The following is a 20,699-nucleotide window of genomic DNA, read 5'->3' as shown; positions in this document are numbered from 1 at the left end:
TAAAATAAAATATTTCTGTGATTTTTTTTTTAACAAAACAATGCAGCGTTATAATGTCCACCATTAAATCTGTTATCAGTCATGCTAAAAATAATTCTTGGCTATTTGTATCACATTCTCTATATCATTGCATCACAATTACAGAAATAACTTTTGCAAAGAAACTTGCTGAAATAAGATCTATTCTCTTGTGTGAACATAATGTATTACTTTAAAAGTTTACATTGCTTTTGGTGAACATGAGCCTGTGCTTCCCGTGTTGTAATGAGTCTAGGGAGCATTGACTCTCCAAAACCATATTTTTTCATGGACACCTTCTCCTCCTCCATGTATTACTGGTTCTGTTTTTCATAACTACCATTCTACTCCCATCGCACCTCGGGTTATAGATTACATCTGTGCACTTTAGGAAGGCCGTGTTGACTTCTTCTGTTATTAATTGGAAGTTTAAGGGTCAGCTGTAAGTTGCACCGATACAGAGAACGGTTTTAGGTTTTGGATGATAAAGGCAGGGAGGGAAGGTTTACATCGATGTTAGGCACTGAGAAGTTATGAGGCCTTGGTAATCCAGACAGACCTTTGGTGATGGATGAGACCTCGCTCTTCTCGGCTCTCCTCTCCAGAGATCAGGCCAGTAAGTGCACTTTGCTGGGGAGGCATGGGGCTCATTAGATATCTAAATATCATGGGAGTGTTAAAGAAGGATGTAGGAGCTAAGTGCAAAGATTTGTCTATGAATGAGTTTAAAAACATTTACATTTATATCTTTAAGATTCAAGAATAAAATATTTAGCTTTGCTTGAAGAAAACTTTTGGTACTATTGTACTAGCATTACAGTGTAGGCCTGGCCTATAGTGAATAAGCTATCAGATCAGTATATTCTGGATACATTAATAAATGCATTTGTACATTTCAACTATATACAAGAGGACAATAATATTTCAGCAGTATTAAAATGAGTATCCATTATGCCAACAGCAAACTGTGTCAGAGATATATGTGGGTATGTTGTACTGTTTTATCACAGTCTCATAGAAATCCTTTTCATTTGTCTCTAAATATATTTGGCATTTGTTAATGCGTTTGCAGTGATAGCAGTGCACTGCATTCTGGGTAATTTCATTGCTATCTATAGCTAATGTTGAAGATGGAGCCTGTTTATCTATGGCAGACAGCAGCATAAGGAGATGCAATTGTATTGTGGGTGTACTGTTATCATTCTAAATGTCTTGTGGATGAGGGTGGACAGCTTGTGAGTCTCCCTCATAACGCATCTTTGAGATAACCTGATGACCTCACTCTCACTCCCAGCCATCGGGCGACATCGCATGTCTAAAATAAAATGGGAACTCACATGCACACACACTTGTTTACCACCATTTCAGATCTGCACAAAAATGGGTCTCATGCAAAATTTCCACCTGGTGTTCACACACACAAAGTTCACCTTGTTCCAGTGTTGATTAATCTGCTTTATCGTGAACAAGGAAGTGCATGCATGCAGTTCATACAAATACATGAATAAATCACATCTAGGCTATGTCCATATATGGGCTTTCCACAAATACTCTCCTGTATGGCCTTTTGTCTCTAGAAGACAAACGTAGAGATAACATATAGGCCTTTAAAGGGATAGTTCGGCCAAAAATGATATTAAACCCATGATTTACTCACCCCCAAGCTGTCCGAGTTGCATATGTCCATCGTTTTTCAGACAAACACATTTTCGGATATTTTATAAAATGTTTTAGATCTTTCAGTTGATTAAATGTAATGTTACGGGGTCCACCCATAGTCCACGACCTTCAAGTCCAAAAAAAGTGCGTCCATCCTTCACAAATTAAATCCAAACGGCTCCAGGATGATAAACAAAGGTCTTCTGAGGGTAATCCACGCGGTGTTGTTGTAGAAATATCCATATTTAAAACTTTATTAACGAAAATAAATACCTTCCGGTAGCGTCCGCATTCAGGAGAGAGTATTAGCGTAGTGTACGCACTTTTCTTAGTGACGTATGACAAATTCGGAGGGCGTGGGCACAGAGCAGCAGCAGAGTAACCTCCGTACGCTGCGTAAGCTCTCATCCTGAATGCGGACGCGACTAAGATGGCGACGCTAAAAAAAAAAACATATGATGAAAAAATTTACTTACATGCTACCAAAACACTCTTTCATCAATAACTCTCTGGAAAAACATTATACATTTCCAATAATTTGCAGGAGATCATCTTTTGGCAGCGTGAAATCAAAACCATAAAACCAACTCGCTCAACCCTGTGCAACAATGTAAACGATCCATGTTACAATTAACCCTGCGTTAGTTTTTGCCTTGCGCACCCCTAACCTTTGAGATAATGATATAAAATGTGTAGGGGCAAATCTGTTGTTTTTGAAAGGGTACAGTGACAGCTGGGGTACATATTTTGACAATTTTTTTGTGGACAGTGTTGGTTGACTCCTAAGCAAGCTAAAGCCTGATTTGAACATTTAAAAAAGGAGAGAGGAAAAAACAGGTCACCTAATTGATGCTATAGCACCATTGCAATGGCAGAAATCAATAGTAGTTCAGAGTTTCTGGACCAGAAGGTTAGTGAGTTCACCATGTCCTGTTTAGGCTCTGGGGCTTTTATTGATGAATTAAAAATGAATTAAAAGTAGTTTCTTTCATCATTGATGATTCTGGAACCACCCAGCTGGAATTAAAGCACAGGAAAGTGATTTGTAACAATCTAGACTTTTCAGAAATGCTGTTATTTGACACAAAACAAATTAAGCTTTAAGTTCTCATGGATGAATCGCCTTAATCAGATGCTGTGCCACACAGCTGCACGCTCACATTACTGTACGTTCACTCAACAGCCCACTTTTTACAATTTAAAAAACATTTTTTTAACGTTTATAAACATTAAATTGCTCATTACTCATTCGGCACAACATTCAAACACATTATAAACTGATGGTAACCAAGATGGTAACTCTTTCTTACATTTCAATTAATCTTTAAACTTTAAATGAGCCAGCGAGCTCTTTTGCAATATTTCTCTGCTCAATACACTTAAGGCATCACATCGCAGAAGTATTTGTACAACACTGCGTCTTGAAGCTGGCGTGGTTTGGGTTGTAAATCATTTGACGTTACCTTCACGCCAGGTCTGATTGCACGGTTACCTCATTCGCCTGCTGTACTGTAAACTATTCATAAGGCTGAATTTTCCATACCTGTAATTGAAATTTCGTCTCTGCCCGCTCTCAAAATGAGCATTTAAAACATGCTCACTGATTATAATTGGGTTTCGCAGTTGGATGGGATTTGCAGGAAATGGAGATCTTTCTGTCATAGTCAGTAAATGAGATTGGCAGAAGCAGACGAGGTTATGCTAACTTAAGTTTTTTCTGAGTTGAAACCGTATTGTTTTGTTATTTAATGTAGCTTCTTGTTTTGTACTCTGTTGGGCTCTTTTTATTGTTAATCTCCCTCAGCCGATTAACCAAAGACAAACAAATCTCTTCAGACCTTCGCTTTCCAATGGAGTGCTGGATTTGAACCAACTACTGGGAGGTTGTTTGCACTTTATTCTGGTGGATGCACAGTTTTTGTATATTGGATATTTTTGATTACATGCTTGACAATTCCTTTTAACCCCTTGTATATTCAAGGTCTGAACAGCCTTATGTGCTCGCCCCCAAAGTCAGTACTTATCCATGGTGACAGTCGGTGCTGAAAGGGTTAACCATCTGCCTTTTATTCCCACGGTAGCATCTGTGAGCATGCGTGGTGCCCGCCGAACGTGGCACCAAATCCCAACACTGTTTGTTTGCAGCTAATCGCCTCTCTCTCAGTTGAGCGCTTGCGCAAAGCAAAGGAAACGCGACAGGCCGGAATGGATGAACGTGTTGACATAAGCCTGAGAAAACGGACGCTCAATCCTAATCCCACTTCCTTCCTGTCTGGCCTGGGAAACGGCACATATGCAGCTCCAAACGTAACCAAAGCTTCTGCCAAACCCAACACCATGTTGGCTTTCTCTCTCAGGTCTTTGCTGATTGGCTCATGATGATTTCCTCCATGTCTTATACGTTGAATGTTGTGAAAAGCTGTTCTATATGTAGGCTTTGCCGCTTACAAAAGCCACAGCCAGCCATACAGGCTCTTCAGGTCCTATAGGTTGGGGCGACAAACACAGAGCCACCACTATAGAGAGCCCGCAGCGGGCGGTGCACTCGAAGGATAGGACTCTCTCACAATGCCTGCTGTCACTTTTTGCATTCCTTTCTGTTTGCCTCGGAGGAAGTGGGGTAACAGGTCCTCGCCCACCTCTGCCGCGCCACGACCCCTGACCTTGGTTATGATAGCCCAGCGGTCTGGTGCCCTCTCCAGTGTGTGTGTGTGTGTGTGTGTAGGGCATTTCCCATCATCTTAAGGGCCACCAAAACATCACCTTCCTGGATATCCAGGACTGTAAATTAGCTGAAGACATGTCTCAGGATACAGACAGAAATTCACAAGTGTTTTTCCATTTCCTGGAGGTTTCTTGAGCTTTTGTGTTTATTTATGGGGTGCATTGTTATTTTTTCTAAAAGATGATGGTGCAGTTTTTCCTAGTAAGAGGCTATGGTGCAGACAAGTCTCAAACCACCCCCTTGACTCAAAATGATGTTCACGTTGGACCTGTTAATGGAAAAGGAACGTCAAATTAAATCAAACCTTTTCCTCATATTTTTGCTTTGGGAGTTTGTGGCTGATGCCGTCTGCGTCTTCACAACTCTCTTGTATTTTAATAATAACAGGCTTCAGTGAAGCAGGACGTTTTCGCTAAATTTAAACTTTGCTCTGGTTTAGGCCAAGTAAAACATCTTCATACTGATATGGCGAAAATGTATTTGGGTTTTGGGAGTAAGTAAGTGAAATAAAGGATGACTTGGAAATCTCAAATGAGTAAAGTGCTTTAGGAGCTACTATGTTGTTAATAATGATAAAATCTATTATTTGCAGCCAGAACCTTAAACTGTCAACAGTTTAGGGATATTGTTTGGTTAACTGTTGGGTTGTAATTCAAAACAGCTGCCAAATATCCAAATAATATATTCTATATTGACAATGTAAGCATATTTTGTGTTATCTTTGACTGCTGGTTTGAATGTAAAGCAGGTTTATACTTACATCTATTTTTATAATACTGTAGCTGAAGGTCATTCACTTTAAGTGCTGCTGGCGAACAATAACAGTGCAGTGACTTTTGTATCTTTCGTTATTCAATAGAGATTTCCAAATTTGAAAATCTAAATTATTAGATTGGGACAAAATGTTAAACGGTCTCATTTGTGAATCACTGTGGATTGTGTGATTGTGGAAAATTAATAAATGTAATTTCACAGAATAAAATATTTTATGTTATTTAATGTTATTTTTTTCAAGTTAATGTGTCTACTTTTAAAGGATGTTTAGATTTTTTTCTGTAAATGACGTTTGAAAGAACGTAATCTATAATTGCTTGGAAATTTTGGATTCTGTTACGCTTGTAATCCTCTGCAAATGATTTAATACTTTTGTGATTTTTGTATTTTACCATAAATGCAGAATAGTCAAAAGCATATTGACTATTTGCATTTAACTTTTCTACAAATTGGTACTAAATAAAAGGTATGCATGTCTGTACCTAAATGGTATAGAAACCTTTTTAAAGGGTACTGCCCCAGTGTCAGCTTGGGTTGGACCATTTTTTCTGATGATACACTCATGGTTTAATAAAAGTTTATTATTTAGTAGAAAAATATTAAAATGAATACCAAAATAAATCTTATTATCAATATTTGTGTTAGATTGTGTAGTTGAAAACTTATTGCATACAAATGAAGCAGTGGCGAAGCCAGAAATGTTTAAGTGGGTGGGCCTTTATAAAACAGGGTGGGCAAAGCATAGAATGTACATAAACTGGGGGCGTGCACAACAAAGTTTTTACGCCCGTGGTGGGCGTATGTTTTTTCCCAATGGAAGCATGGCGTTTTTCAAAACAGCCAGCAGCTGTCCATTTATTGAAAAAGCTCAGCTCGTCAATGTAAGTTCTCACACGGCCGTTTAATCACAGTGGACGAAGGGCGGGACAAATATCACAACAACCAACCGGCTCACAGCTCAAGTATCACAGCAACCAAAACGCTAGGCTGAAAAAACAGCTGGTATTTGGCGTCCTCCAGGCGTTTTCAGCCGCGTTTAAAAACGTTGGTGTGCACGCAGCCAAAATTATAAAACAACTTATAAATAACCAACAGTAGCTTGTCTACAGTATATGGGCAGGTGGGGCTGTGCCTGTTTTATACAGTCTATGGGCAGTGCCACACCAAATTATTAATCCACTTGAAAACACAGAACTCAATATAAACTGAATTAGTAAAGGAATTAGTTTTTACGTTATTTACGTTACGTGAACATAGTTCCGAACAATGATTTGTCATTCCTCGTCAGCAAAATGCATGACGTGAAAGCGTCATAGGATACGCCAGATTCAACAGGTAACGTTAGTGATTTGATTTTACTAAAGAACTCGTTTGAGAGATTGTTATTTAATGAGAAAATGGCCATCAAACAACATGGCGCAATACAAAATTGCATGTGTTGTCATTTATGTGTAAATATTCCAACAACATTAAATCATACAGCCTATGACACAACACAGAGTCTGCCCCCTTAAATAGTTGACTGGAGTAATACTCCTGAGTATAAACTGTAAAAAATAGTAATGACACCACTATAAACATTACGAAAATGTCTGAACTCACCTTTAGATGTCCTACTGTATTAGTCTGAGACGGGGCTTCTGGTTAAAGATGGAGAAAGTCTCGATCATAATAACAAAGTCCAATATCTTTGATCATAATGTCCCTTCGCGCAAAGAAAAGCAGAAATACATTTCTCAGACGAGCATTTATCATCGATGAGCGTAACGTTATATGTTTTTTATACAGTATGTGGTGAAGAACAGTCTTTGACACAGCATGACGTCTTATCAAAGAATAAGTGCTCGTTTCATTTTGACGACGTTTGAAAAGATGTCCTCAGTAATCCAACATTTCCATGAGTGATGTATAGTCTCTGTCTCCAAAAGTAAACAGACAACAGCAGATGTCATCGTGGAAAGGCTGTTAAACGCGATGATTTGCGACTCGCTGTTTTCAAATTCAGTTCAACCGCGCGTAGGCGGAACTAACAATGACTGACGAATCATATTCAACGTTTCATATTGACAAGCGTGTGCACCAATAGGGTAAAAGAAAACTGCGAAACTGCTATTTATATTTTATATTTTAATTATATTTATAATTTTATTACATATATGAAATTATATTGTGATAAGACGTCTATTCGTAGTACTATTATTTATTTTTGTTAAATTATTTACACATTTGTCTGGAAAATGGCCTTCTGATTGGATGGGCCACAACTCAATGTGGGCAGGCCCAGGCCCGGCCAGGCCCACCCGTAGCTTCGCCACTGAAATGAAGTGTTTGGTTCCAAAACACAATAAATCCATTTTGACTAATTTCGGTAAAAATGTGTTTTCTATACCAAGAAAGTGACAAGATGAAAACCTTTTTCTGTTACAAACGTTCACATAGCATCTTTAGGTTATAATAACATAAATTGAAAGATTTATTATAAAAACGTATAATTTTTTCTCGCAAATGCAATAAATCTATTGAATCAATATATAAATGTGCATTCATCATTGCCATGTTATATTCATTTACTTGACTAGTGGTATACACTGATAAATAAATAAACATTAATAGCATTAAACAAAACACTTACTTTGTCATATTAAGAACACAGTCATTCCTGCTGTCATCGCTGAACTTTTTTGACAGCGATCAGCTGTAAAATGTTTTGGTCCTGCTCGATTTTGGTTGACTTCAAATAAAATAATGGAAAGTTTTTCATAAGATCCCCTGGGGTCAATGTGCTAGCATGTCAGAAGCTTGATACAGTTGTCACTGTTGTTTACAGTGCGTGGAATGGTGAGCTGTGATTGGTTAAGCAGATTAATTTCATTTTGCAGAGAAGGAGGACTGGCGTTTATTGCATTTTGGGAAAAAAGGGAGAAAAGATGACACAATAACACTGCAGATATCGGATTTTGCGTAAAATTAAGAATTTACTTTTAAGCTCTGACCTGAAACAATGCTGATTTTGACGGTAACTAATTTTGGAACCAAACTCTTCATATATATTATTTTTTGGCCATCTTATTTTTATTCATAAACCTCATTTGTATTCCTTGCTGGGTTGCAGTAATGCCAATTTGCCTCTGCAATCTTTGCTTCCTGATTCTGCTCAGGCCGGGGCGGGTGACCTTGACCCTGGGGCTAATCCCGGATTAATGTGGAGTCTTTACCGTCGCCTCACGACCTCTGAGCCCTACTATGATGTATTTGCATTGGCAGTTTTTTAGAGTACGAGAGAAATGAAAGAGTCACAACCATGACAACCGTGTAATCCTGTGTTTTGTTCTGCCTAGATATCAAATAAAGTCCATATTTAAAAAACCCACAGGACTGTTTGGGCTGTTCTGGGTAGTAATATGTCAATCATAAAAATGATGATCTCTTTCTAGCATACACCTGATGCCTGGACAGCTAAGGCAGTCCACCATCTTGAGGTCAGGGTACCAGAGGGCAGCGCAACGCCCGAGATTGATTGCTGTTGAGAGAATGCTTGTTAATAAAACATGTCTGTGGTGATAGAGAGTCGTGTTTTTACAGATGTGTCTGATTTAACATGAGCTGTCCCTCTCCCTCGTTCACGTCATCACAACCCAGACCGTCTTAACTGATACCGTGCGCTGTGAGAGAAAGCCATTCGTGGTTTATTGACATTGCGGCCGTTCGTAGGAAATGGGTTTTCCATCAGATGTTCGGTTTTTAAACAACAGCGAAGCTTATATTATTTTCATCTGTCGTTCATTTTACTTTCAGCATGAAACCGGAAGAAGTGTCTTGAATTAAGGGCATTGTGAGTTTTTTGTTCTGGAGAGCAAGTGCATATGCAATAGATAATCGCAATATCATTAATATATCTGATGTGGGCATATTGCAATATGCACAGCAATGAGTTGATGGTTTTAATACTTAAAGTCATTTGTAGTCAAAGTTTTAGGTTGATTCAGATAGAAGATAGACTGGTGAAACAGGTGTTTACTTTTCAACATACGTGTTCCAGTTTTTAAATATATTTAATTACAATTGTAAACAATAATACAAACCTAAAGCATTATCGCAAGTTATCACAGCATATGATTTTTTGCAATCCTAATATTCAAGCTTACTAAAAGACCCAGAGAGCATTTCTGATTGGCCAAAAAAGTGTTGACCGACCCGCTTGTATATCTTTTAATAGAGCCTAGCTGTGTCAGAGAGACAGGTGTGATTTCTCAGGACACATGTTTTAGTGATCTATCAGGTTCTTACCTTGTAAGCCGTTGACATGTTTATAGCTGGCTACCTGAATAATAACGTATCCACTTTAACAGCACAGGCATTTCAAAGGTAACTCTGTCTGCCCCTTGAGTACCAAGGTTGTTAAAGGTGACATAGAATGATTGAACTGGGTATTTATCCTTATTCTGTGATGTAGACAAACATTTTTTTTTTTGGGGTCTGTAATGCCTTAGAAGCTTCCTAAAAACCTCTCTCAGTTAGCTCTATTAGGGTGGGGGATTTTAAACAAGTGGTTTTGCACCTATTTGGCTCCCCCTACTGGCTTAACTTGCAATCTCATTACTGATTGGCTGACTTTGCTGCCACTCTAAAAATGTAGCCAATTATTTTAAAGTGGAGGGGCAGTTTGATGCCTGTGATGTCATAAGCATCAGTTTTTCAGATTGGGCCGTTTTCTAGCTGACATTTCTAAAAGAGGAATTTCTATGAGACTGAGATTATTTAGCATGTTTAGCACTTTTTGTATGTTTGTGAATGCGGGTAGACTACCATTATTCAACAAAGACAAGGTAAAAATGGTTTTTCATTCTCTGTCCCCTTTAAAGCCACAGTAAGGAGAATCTTAAGGGGTGGGGGGGTTCAATGGTATTTTTTATGCATTCTGACTTATTAACACAGTTTAAGAGTTGTTTCCTCATGCTAAACAAATGCAAAGTGTCAAAAAAGCAGTTGGAGTATAACTGTGTCGAATGCACTTCGTCTGGGTTCGTCCAAGTTTCTGAAAGTTTTTTCGAATACGGGTCCAGCTGACGTTTCAGGGGTACACTATACTTATCACTTCTTTTTATGGGCACTTCCTCTGGAAAACAACGCTCACACGTCAATCAGTGGGAGAGCGAGACCGAGAGTCTTAAGGGGATTGCACACCGGCTGCGCAGATCAGTGTCGTGTCGCGCCGCGCCGTGTCGAGTCGCGTCTAGGACAACTCGGAGGTATTGTGAACCGGACGTGCGCATTAAATAGCACGAGCTTCGTCAGATAGCATCTACTTCAAAATGCAAAATATACGTTAGCAGCCAATGTTAATCGTTAATGATTTGGGACAAATATGATGTTATTTAATGTTAAACTATGTGAGTGGTGCTGTGTGGCGCGACAGGGATTTGAGCAACTTCCTGAGTCACAGCTGGGCGGCGCGGACGGGTGCCACCTGGCGGCGCCGGTGTGCGTATACTCATAGAAAACAATGTGTTTTTTAGAACGGTGTGCGACCCCCTTAAGTCTAATTTCGCAAGAATCACCCAAATACAGGTTACTGAAAGTACTTGAATCTATTTTGTGCATAAGTTTTCTGAAAAAAAATTCATATTATTCCCTGTGTAGCATAAGATGATGTTTAAGACTTTGTTAGCACTCGTGCTAAACTGTTTTGAATGCTTATATCTTCTTTATGCCAATTTTTATACAATCAAAATGCTTTTTTGCATAGTTGTGTTTGACACTGTCAAACTGACACATGAAAACTGTAACAATGTATCTTAGAAGGTAACACAATGTAAACTAAAAAGGGATCGCTGGTGCAGCACAGATGTCTGTATAAAAATATTTTAACTCTCTCACTGCCAGCGTTTTTAAAAAAAGTTGCCAGCCAGCGCCAGCGTTTTTCATGATTTTCACCAAAGTTTAAGGCCTTCCAGAAAATGTTCTTCTTTAAATAAATAAACATACAATATACCAAATGAAAGAACAGACCCTCTGCTTTCAAACAAAAAAAAACGTTTCATCTAGGGCTGAACGATACATCGAATTTTCATCGTCATCGCGATATGAACTCACGCGATGAACACATCGCAACAGACAGCCTTGACGCGATGAATGAAGGGAAAACAGTAAGCGCATGTAATAAAAGTTTGACCTATCACGTTTAGTCCTGAAGACATGTGCTGCGTCCGAAATCGCCTACTACCATACTATATAGTATGCAAAAAGCACTACTTTGCCTACTATATATTATGGAAGTAGGCGGTTTCGGACGCAGCGATGGTTTGCGCGTTCATGCTATGAGGCCAATCAGGGGGAACCCCCAAGTCAGCTACGCTCAGATTGATTTGTGAGGTGTCAGTTGCGACGCTGTGCCTGTTAGCAAAAACTATGGCAGAGGAAGGAGAGAAGAGTGAGGAAAATGTGTTGTCAGACGAAGACCTTGTGGTGAAAATGAACAGCACTTCAGCTATATCATGGAATTATTTTGGATTTAGGAGAGATGACGCCGCAAACACAGGTACTGTGGAAGCGGTGATTCTCATATTGCGTTTATTGCGCGCTCAAGTTCATTATTTCAAATGTATGTGTGCTCTTGGAGCGCCGCGGTCGCGACACGCTCGTTTTTCCAGGTATTTCAAAAACATTTTAACTTTTCAGAATGACACAAGCGCAGCGTGCAGTTCATGTGACAATAACCTACGTGTCTAGTGTTTTCCACGTGTTTTAGGCGCGACATGTGAATGGCCCCTAAAACATGAAAAAAAACTATATATATTTATCGCAACTCACATCGTCATCGCAACATTAAACAATGTCATCGCACATCGCAACTTTTCCTCACATCGTTCAGCCCTAGTTTCATCCTACCTTTAGTGGTTCTTTTGCAATCAGCTTTTGAATATGGGTAAGTTTTTGCAAAAACACCATATTTTGAGCAAAAAGCAAAAATAATTCCATATTTGTGACGGACTTTTCATAGAGATCCCATTCAGAGCGATCTTTAAAACAGACACGGACATGCAGCAGCTTGCCATAGGGCAATACTTCCGGTTTTAAAAAGTTGCGGAAGGGCGCCACCTGGTGGATAATAGCGGTATTGCGGAAAGACGGAAAATCTCGTCATTGGCGGGGAAGCGTTTTCTCTTAATTGACGAGATATCTCATCAATGGCGGGGAAAGAGTTAATAAAGGTGCACAACAGTGACTAACGTTTCGACACGTTAGTCACTGTTGTGCACCATTATTAAAATATTTTTTTATACAGACATCTGTGCTGCACCGGCGATCCCTTTTTTTGTCTATATTGTTCCGTCCTTCTCTGGTCGCACCGGATTGTCAAGTGCAGTTTACTCTTCCTTCCTTTTGTAACACAATGTAACCTTGCTCTCACTTAAAATATGTCTGCACATCAAGTCCTTAAATTTGAGGGTATTGGACCTGGAAAGTCCTTCAAAGATCCTTGAATTTGAAGTTAACCAAGGTGTGGGAACCCTGTATATTTATGATATGACATGGTGTTCCGTTAAAGCGAAACTTTTATCACCATGAATCATAGCAGTGAGACTAATGAAGGTGTGGGCTGATAAATAAACCGCTTACAACACCCTGCCAGAACTTTAGATAGGAATCAGGTGCAACATCCGTCCGGAGTATATCTGGGATAAACACGGCTATCGCTCTCTCTCTCTCACTTTCGGTCTTTCCTGCTCTCTCTCTCTCTCTTCCTCAAGAGGCTTACAGGACACCAGCATGTGTGAGTTGTCTGGACAATAAGAGCTACAAGTGCTCTGCGGCATCGCCGGCATGCAGTGCGCTGGGCTGATGCCATCTCTGCTGTATGTGCGTGTACTCGCTTTACCATGGCAAGCTGTTCTGCATGGCTGTGCATCGATGAGGGTCACATGCAGATACACTAAACACTTTTAGGGCATTAATGGACTGTGTTTTGCACTTAACATGCATGCAGAGGTTTGCAATGTATTGGATGAAGTTGTTAACACCGTTTCTCCCTTTCCCGGCCTTTGTTTTCTCCTCAATCATGACCAGTCAAACTTTTAGAAGTTGGATTGTCATAAAAAGTTGTGCTTCACTATGCAAAATGTCAGTTTGCACTGAAATTAATTTGTAGAAGAGATGAACACGTTACAACCTGCAAATTGTAATTGATGCTAAGCAGGTTTTAAAACGCATCTGTCTGCTCAATGTTTAATCCTGTCTTATAAATAAGTAAAAAAAGCAATACCAGATTTTTTCACATGCATTCTTCACTAGTGGAGAGCTGTTTGCTTTGGCTACTTTTCCTTGTGATCTAGGACAAATGCACATATTTGAAAGTTTAACTTTAGCCTGGATATTTCAGCCTGTATAAATATATGTGGCTGTTGACATGATGTTGATGATGTTTAAAATTAAGTGGAACCTGTTGTTTATATGAAGGTTTAAGTATATGGGTATGTGCGTCCGCTCTTAAACACCCCAATTATCACTTTATGGTTATGTCACTCTTGCGTGTGCGTGCCGGCGAGCGAGCCAGCACACATGCGTTCGCCGCGGAGAGAAATGATGTGGGCTCTGGCTTTGTCCGCGGACCGCCTGCATACATCAGTGTCACGCTAATCCCAAACCGCCCTCATCCTTCTCTTCCTCTTCCTTGCGGCTTCGTCCCCCAGGCCAGGCTGAGTTTCATGCAGGAACTTGCTCCGCAGCGCTTGGCAGCGACTCTTTCATTTAACCAAATTTGAAACTCGAGAAATGTGCAGCGGGGAAGTTCCTGCAGTGGAAAATAAATCACTGTTTGGAAGTCCAGAACGCATAGTTATTGTAAGAATAAAAACGTTTTTGTTTTGATGTGATTTATTATTTTATATAAACTTTATTGTTTATCAGGAGCCAAATTTGTTGTAGACAAATCAAATTGTTCTTCAACAAAACAAGTTTTTAACCTCTGCAAATGTAAACTTTGTATATTTATCGTTATTATAGCAAAACTTTTTTTTTTACTCATGAACACATTGTAGGTCATCTAGGTCATGCACAATTTGGCTTATTTTGTTCAATCTGTTGCCATCCATCAATAAAAAAATGTATGTGGGGTTGCCGACAAAACCATGTCAGCGTTAAATGTGACTAAGTAGTAAATGCGACGCTTGACTTTGTTTGGCAATGCCATGAAAATATGTACTTTCATGCATCTTAGCAGGGCTGACCCTTAGTTTGGTCTTGGGATACGGATGGTGACCACGCATGCATATCGTCTCTGCCGTCGTATGAGAAAGAAAACTGCAATGAGAAAGAAAGTGATCAGTGAAGCCCTTCAGGAAATCTTGGTACCATCACCTGAAGCATGCAAAGGATTAGTCCTGATCTCACAAACAGTACACGTTTAGTTTAACAGCATTACCATGTTGTCAGGGTGTGAAAGAATGGAGAAACTTTTCAGTTGGTTGGACACAAGCGAGTGTCACGAGTGCAAAGAAAGACAGGGTGTGTGAGAAGGTACACGAAAAGTCATCAAGGAGCGTAACAGTAGCACCGCTGTTGAACATCTCGGCCTCTTCCTGCTACACCGATCAAGCAGGGAAATAGGGAATGCATGAAGCCGTGAAAGTGGAAGTTGGGATAAAGTCTGAAAAGCAAAAGTACAGGTCAGGTTACTACTCATTTGCAACACCAAGTTCTAGTTTCTCTCCAGCAGGTCATTTTATGCTAGGGAAGCGAAGAAAAGTGAGAGGCCATTCTGGAAACAAAGTCTTCTGTGTGTGTAGATCAGACCTCCCAGTATTCAGCTACTTATACTTCACAGTGTGATTGTGATCCTTACGGCTTTATCTGGATTCACCTATAGGTTGAAAGTCGATCTGTCAAAGATGGCTGGATTTGGTAACTGTTACTTCGCATATGTCAGTCCCTACTTTATCTTCTTTTCAAAACCTAGTGTGCTACGTACCTAGTTGAATATCGGGTCGTGTGTCTGGATAGATTTCGGATTGATGTGTAGCTGTTGGTATTGTTGATCTCAGAACACAGGGATCTTTAGGCATTTGCTCTTGTTGTTTCCACAGGTGGTTTTCGGTCTTTCAGAAGAGAGAAAGAGAGATGGAAAGAGAGCGGGGGTTGAATGAGAGGAAGAAAATGCGAGAAGAGACTGAGATAAGGGGTTGCATTTAGTTTTTGGCAGGCACAGTTTCGGCCCCATATTTGCTCTGGTTTCGTCAGTCCCAACCGTATGCCAAGCCTTTGAGTCCACAAAGCTCACTTCAGCTCCAAGACACAAAGTGCTTACTTGAATTCCTACAATAGTAAACTTACATTTCCCCTCCCGTAAGAACATTCCAGACTTTGAACAGAAGTGTTTTCTTAGAGCTTTACAGGAACTGGATTTGCTGCTCGGCCTTGCAAAAAACATTGAATACACATTATCCTGTAGAGGTGTTATGTTTAGATTGTAATGGACAGAATAGCTCTACTGTCTTAAGTACTATTCGGACAGGATTAGTTTTACATAGGGAGGTGGTGTGAAGCAATTTTTATCAGAGCTTCTGATTTTAGTCCCGTCCAAATACTCCATGTCAGTAATCATTATCATTTCACAATCATTACGGGGACTTTTAAATGGTGAGTATTACCTAAGAGAAAATTACCTCAGGTAATACTAATCCAGTGCAAATAGACCAGTTGTAAATATACACGTAAATTTTGTCATTTCCTGTAATAAAAAAATAAAAAAAATCGAAATCACCTCAGAGGCACAAAACATTTTCTGAAACTGGCGTTCTCCCCAAACCGAACTTAAATGTCGTGTTTCCTCGTTGGTCCCCTTTGAGGTTTTCTCGTCTGCGTTATGTTGTGCGTTTGCACATGTGATATCAGAAAGCAAAGTATCTGTAACGACGAGGGAGTTGACGTGCTGGGTAATCGAGTTACCCCTCCCACTTTTGAATGTTTCACTGAGATTTCTAATCCCGTGCGAATTGACCATTAATATTACAGACGTCCTGTGGTAAAATTACAGTAAGCCATCTATCCCCGTAAAAGGAATTCCCTCCGAAAACTCTGAAATCTATTATTAATGGTGCTTGGCATTGCCAATGAAGGTCTGGATATATTAAAGTTTGGTGTAAGTTGTACAACACACTGCATGTGCAAATGATTTGCGATGATTTTCCTTATATGTTGATAATTTGTTACACAAAAATCCAAATCTAATGATGAGATTATAAGCATGAAAGTTTGATATGAAAGTTTGATTTGAAATATTGGTAACACTTTACAATAAGGTTCATTAGTTAACATTAGTTAATGTATTAACCAACATGAACAAACCATGAGCAATACATTTGTTACATAAGGGGCTGGACACACCAAAACTTTTAAACGCGGCTGAAAACGCCTTTAGGACGCCGAATGCCAGCTGTTTTTCAGCTGAGTGCCAGCTTTCTTCAGCTGAGCGCTTTGGTAGCTGTGATACTTCAGCTGTGAGCCGGTTGGTTGCTGTGGTAATGTCCCGCCCCTCCTCCACTGTGATTGGGCGGCCGTGTGAGAACTGACATTGACGAGCGGAGCTTTTCTCCCAAAGTTGAATCTCTTTCAACTCTCAACGCTCAGCGCCGAGCGCGGAAAAACCGCAGAGCGCCGGTTTTCAGCGTGGAAAAAACCCTCTAGGTGCTGGCTTATTTGAAAAACGCCGAGCTTCCATTGGAAACAATTGAAAACATGCGCCGGCCGCGGGCTTAAAAGTTTTGGTGTACACAACCCCTAAGTCTTTCTCAATTTTAGTTAATAGAAATAAAGCTTTTAATTGTTTGTTTATTTTAGTTCACAGTGCATTAACTAACGTTAACAAAATCTTAATAAAGTATTCGTAATTGTTGAAATTAACATAAACAAAGATTAATAAATGCTGTATAAGTGCAGTTCATTATTAGTTCATGTTAACTGATGTAGTTATTGTAAAGTGTTATAAAAATATTTAATTTGCTAATTTTTAACGAATGCAGACCGTCTGTCAGAAATAACCGTTTACTTTTAGTTTTAAGACGTTCAGATGTCATGATCACACTATTTGGTTTAATCATTTGTAAATATAATGTCATATATGTTATTAAAAACATATTTATATTTATTTTTTGTGTAATATTAAACCGTACCTGTCAAATGATTTGAAGCCATGTGTAATTCGTTTTGAGCGGTAGTTATCTGAAAAGAATAAACCTTGAAACTTTGTGATTGGCCAATTGGTCAAGCATTTTAGAGTGCCATAAAATAAAGATTATATAATAAAGTTATATTTTCACTGAATGTTTTTTTAAATTGTGTAGGGTGATTTTAACATAAAATAGCAAAAAATTGATTTAGATGGGTTTCCCAGACAGGGGAACTTTTTGTTTTTCCATTTCTTTCCTTACAGAAAAACCACATGAATTTCACATGTGTTTTTGGAAATTTTTGTGTGAAACACATGTGACACACATGTGAAACCCATGTGATCACATGTGCATAATGTGGTGACAATTATCTTACATGTGATCACATATGGACAACATGTCACCATGATCCATGGGTTTCACATGGGATTCACACAAAAATGGGATTCACACAAAAATGTTCCAAAAACACACATTTCATGTGCAAATTCATGTAAAATGCATGTGACTTTTCTGTAAGAATTAAATTTGTGTTTTTATAATGAAAGAAAGGTGTGCTGTTGCTTTTCTTAGTGTTTATACTTACAATCTTTCCCTTGACAAGTTAAATTTACCCAAGTTTAAAAAACTGGAATATCATGGAGACCATACCTACATCTAGCAGTACACTAGCAACCCAAAAAACCTTTAGCAACATGGTGTAAACTTTGACATTTTTTATAAAATGTAGTTATAGCAAGTAGAGGAAACCTGATGGTCTCGTGTCAAAAACACACAGATTTCAGAGGGAGGTCTAAGCCAGCAGATGGTCTGTCAGAAGACTCCTAAAACAAACAGATGTTTAAGAGACGTTGACAGACATGCAGTAAGCATTTCTCTCTCTCTCCCTCTTTATTCACATAACTGAAGAAAATTGTACATTTGTATTTCCAAACCATTCACATTTACAAAGACAGCCATGCTTATCGAACATATACAACCAAAACGTATTAAATGAATAAGTCTTTGTTCATCTACACATCTATAGTCTGTTTTACGGGACACATTGTTTAACTTTGAGCTCAAACACAAATAATCTCACTGATGGAGTCTGCTGACAAACCTGACAGCTGTCTATCAGAACCATCGCTCATGCATTTATTAAATCAAACTATACAAATAGAATTAATCCCAATAGATTGTGTTGATAAATTCAGACCCTGTTTAGTTTGTTTTGATAAATGGCTAAGATTAGAGTTTATTTTTAACCATTATCTCTGGGTTATTTATGGATGGGACATCCTGAGTGGAAGAGATACCAATGTGGTGTGTGTTTGTACAACTCCTGTATTATCTATCCCTATCATAGTTTAATATCTTAGTAAATGATTCAATGTTTGTGTTTAATTTATTGTTGTAAATGGCGTGTATGTGTGTATCGGTTGTTATTTGCTTTGTGCTTTCTGTCAGACATCACTGTTTTTGTCAGACAAGATGAATAAAGACAATCACAGATTTGTGTGTCATGTTTTGCGATTCCAAAAACAAACTACCTATTATCTGATCAAATGAATTATATGGGGATTTCATTGTTATGAAGTAAGACAAAAACATCTGTCATTGTCAAGCAGCCATGTTTATTTGATATTCTATCAAACTGTTATGTAATGGACTGAATTTGGTAATGAGATCCATCTCTCTTTGTTTCACTCGCTGTATTTGTTTAAAGGGGACATATCATGAAAATCTGACTTTTTCCATGTTTAAGTGCTACAATTAGGTCCCCAGTGCTTCTATTAACCTAGAAAATGTGATCAACCCAGTAACTTAGTTTTGGTAAACAATTCTCTGCAAGCATGTTAAAAAATAGGTCATTGAAATTGGGCTCCCCTTGTGATGTCAGAAGGGGATAATACCGCCCCTTCATCTGCACTATACAACCACAGCACTGCCATTTTTGCTCACACCTACAAAGTGGCAATTCTAACATACTATAATAAATTATCTTTATGATATTTTGAGCTAAAATTTCACATATGTACTCTGGGGACACCAAAGATTTATTTGACATCTTTTAAAAGTCTTGTGAAATGTCCCCCTTAAATCACAAAACAATGGCATATCAATAAATGGGTTGTCTCTTTTTAAAGGCTAACAAAATATTTTCTTCCTCTCTCTCCAGATCTGAAGTCTACAGATACAGCCCATCATTTCTCCTTTCTGTTGAACACATCGGACTATCGCATCTTACGCATGGATGAAGACCACGACCGCATGTATGTGGGCAGCAAAGACTACATTCTGTCCCTTGACCTCCACGACATCAACCGAGAGCCCCTCATAGTAAGCCGAACAAATATACTGTCCTCCATACACAGATAGAGTCTATATGGGGATCTACAATGTCACTTTAGGGAAGTCACACCACTTGAAAGACTAAAGTTCTATCTACTTGAATGAGGAATCATGTATAAAAAAATCACAATTAAACAACATATTTCTGGCAAACAAATAAACCTGACATCAATTATACCATGTTGCTCAAATTCTGCTAAAAGACATCATTACGTCTAGACTCTATATAGAGACCCTCCCTCTCAGAATCATCAGTTTTTTCGATTGATGATTGGTTCTTTTAATTGAAAGGCGGGACTTCTGTCGCCAGAGCAGTTATATTGAGCAATGCATTGTTCCCTATTTATAGTAAAAGGAGTACTCATTCTTGTTATATCCAAAATCTTTGATTTTTGATGACAAAACTCATGATTCGAGTCACATTACGGTTTTTAAAGCACGGATGGAATAATTTTTAGGATCAGCAAGAAAAAGGGGTAGGAAAATTTATTAACAAATAAAAAAAATTCCAAACATTTATAAAAAAGAATAAAGTTTCACATTAAGTAAGGTCTAAAATTAGCATTAGGTACAGAAATCGAATCACATGAATTATAACACTGTCTTTATTGTATAAATTAAATATCATTATTATTTTTTAGAGCTACAGAAGTAATTTTCTCTTTGTCTTGGGTGGTTTGATTAAATGACACAGACTTAAGTAGGTTAATTGAGGTTACTGTCTCTTTAAGACCAAATAAGCACAGACTGGTTTCTGCTTCTAATCTATACATACACTTAAAGGTGCAGTGTGTAATTTTTAGAAGGATCTCTTGACATAAATGCAAAATATTATGCAAAACTATATGATCAGGGGTGTATAAAGACCTTTCACAATGAACCATTATATTTTTATTACCTTACACTGTAAAAAGTCATTCTGCAGGCTTGTAGATTTTATGAAATTGAATATGTAAACTTTATTTAATAAAATTAATTTCATGTAGTTTGTTATTTTTTTGTGTTAAAATTCTTTAAAAATGACT

General features: G+C 38.5%; 1 protein-coding gene across 1 annotated transcript in view; it reads left to right on the top strand.

Annotated features, from left to right (window-relative positions):
• Positions 1–20,699, top strand: part of sema3fb (sema domain, immunoglobulin domain (Ig), short basic domain, secreted, (semaphorin) 3Fb) — an 85,564-nt gene that overhangs the window by 25,832 nt on the left and 39,033 nt on the right. The window contains exon 3 of the mRNA XM_065240974.2: positions 19,502–19,662. Coding sequence (XP_065097046.1) covers positions 19,502–19,662 — 161 coding nt within the window. The remainder of the gene's footprint in view (positions 1–19,501; positions 19,663–20,699) is intronic.

Source organism: Paramisgurnus dabryanus, chromosome 14, assembly GCF_030506205.2.
Source record: "Paramisgurnus dabryanus chromosome 14, PD_genome_1.1, whole genome shotgun sequence".
NCBI classification, from domain to species: Eukaryota; Metazoa; Chordata; class Actinopteri; order Cypriniformes; family Cobitidae; genus Paramisgurnus; species Paramisgurnus dabryanus.
This window is presented reverse-complemented; position numbering and strand designations above follow the sequence as displayed.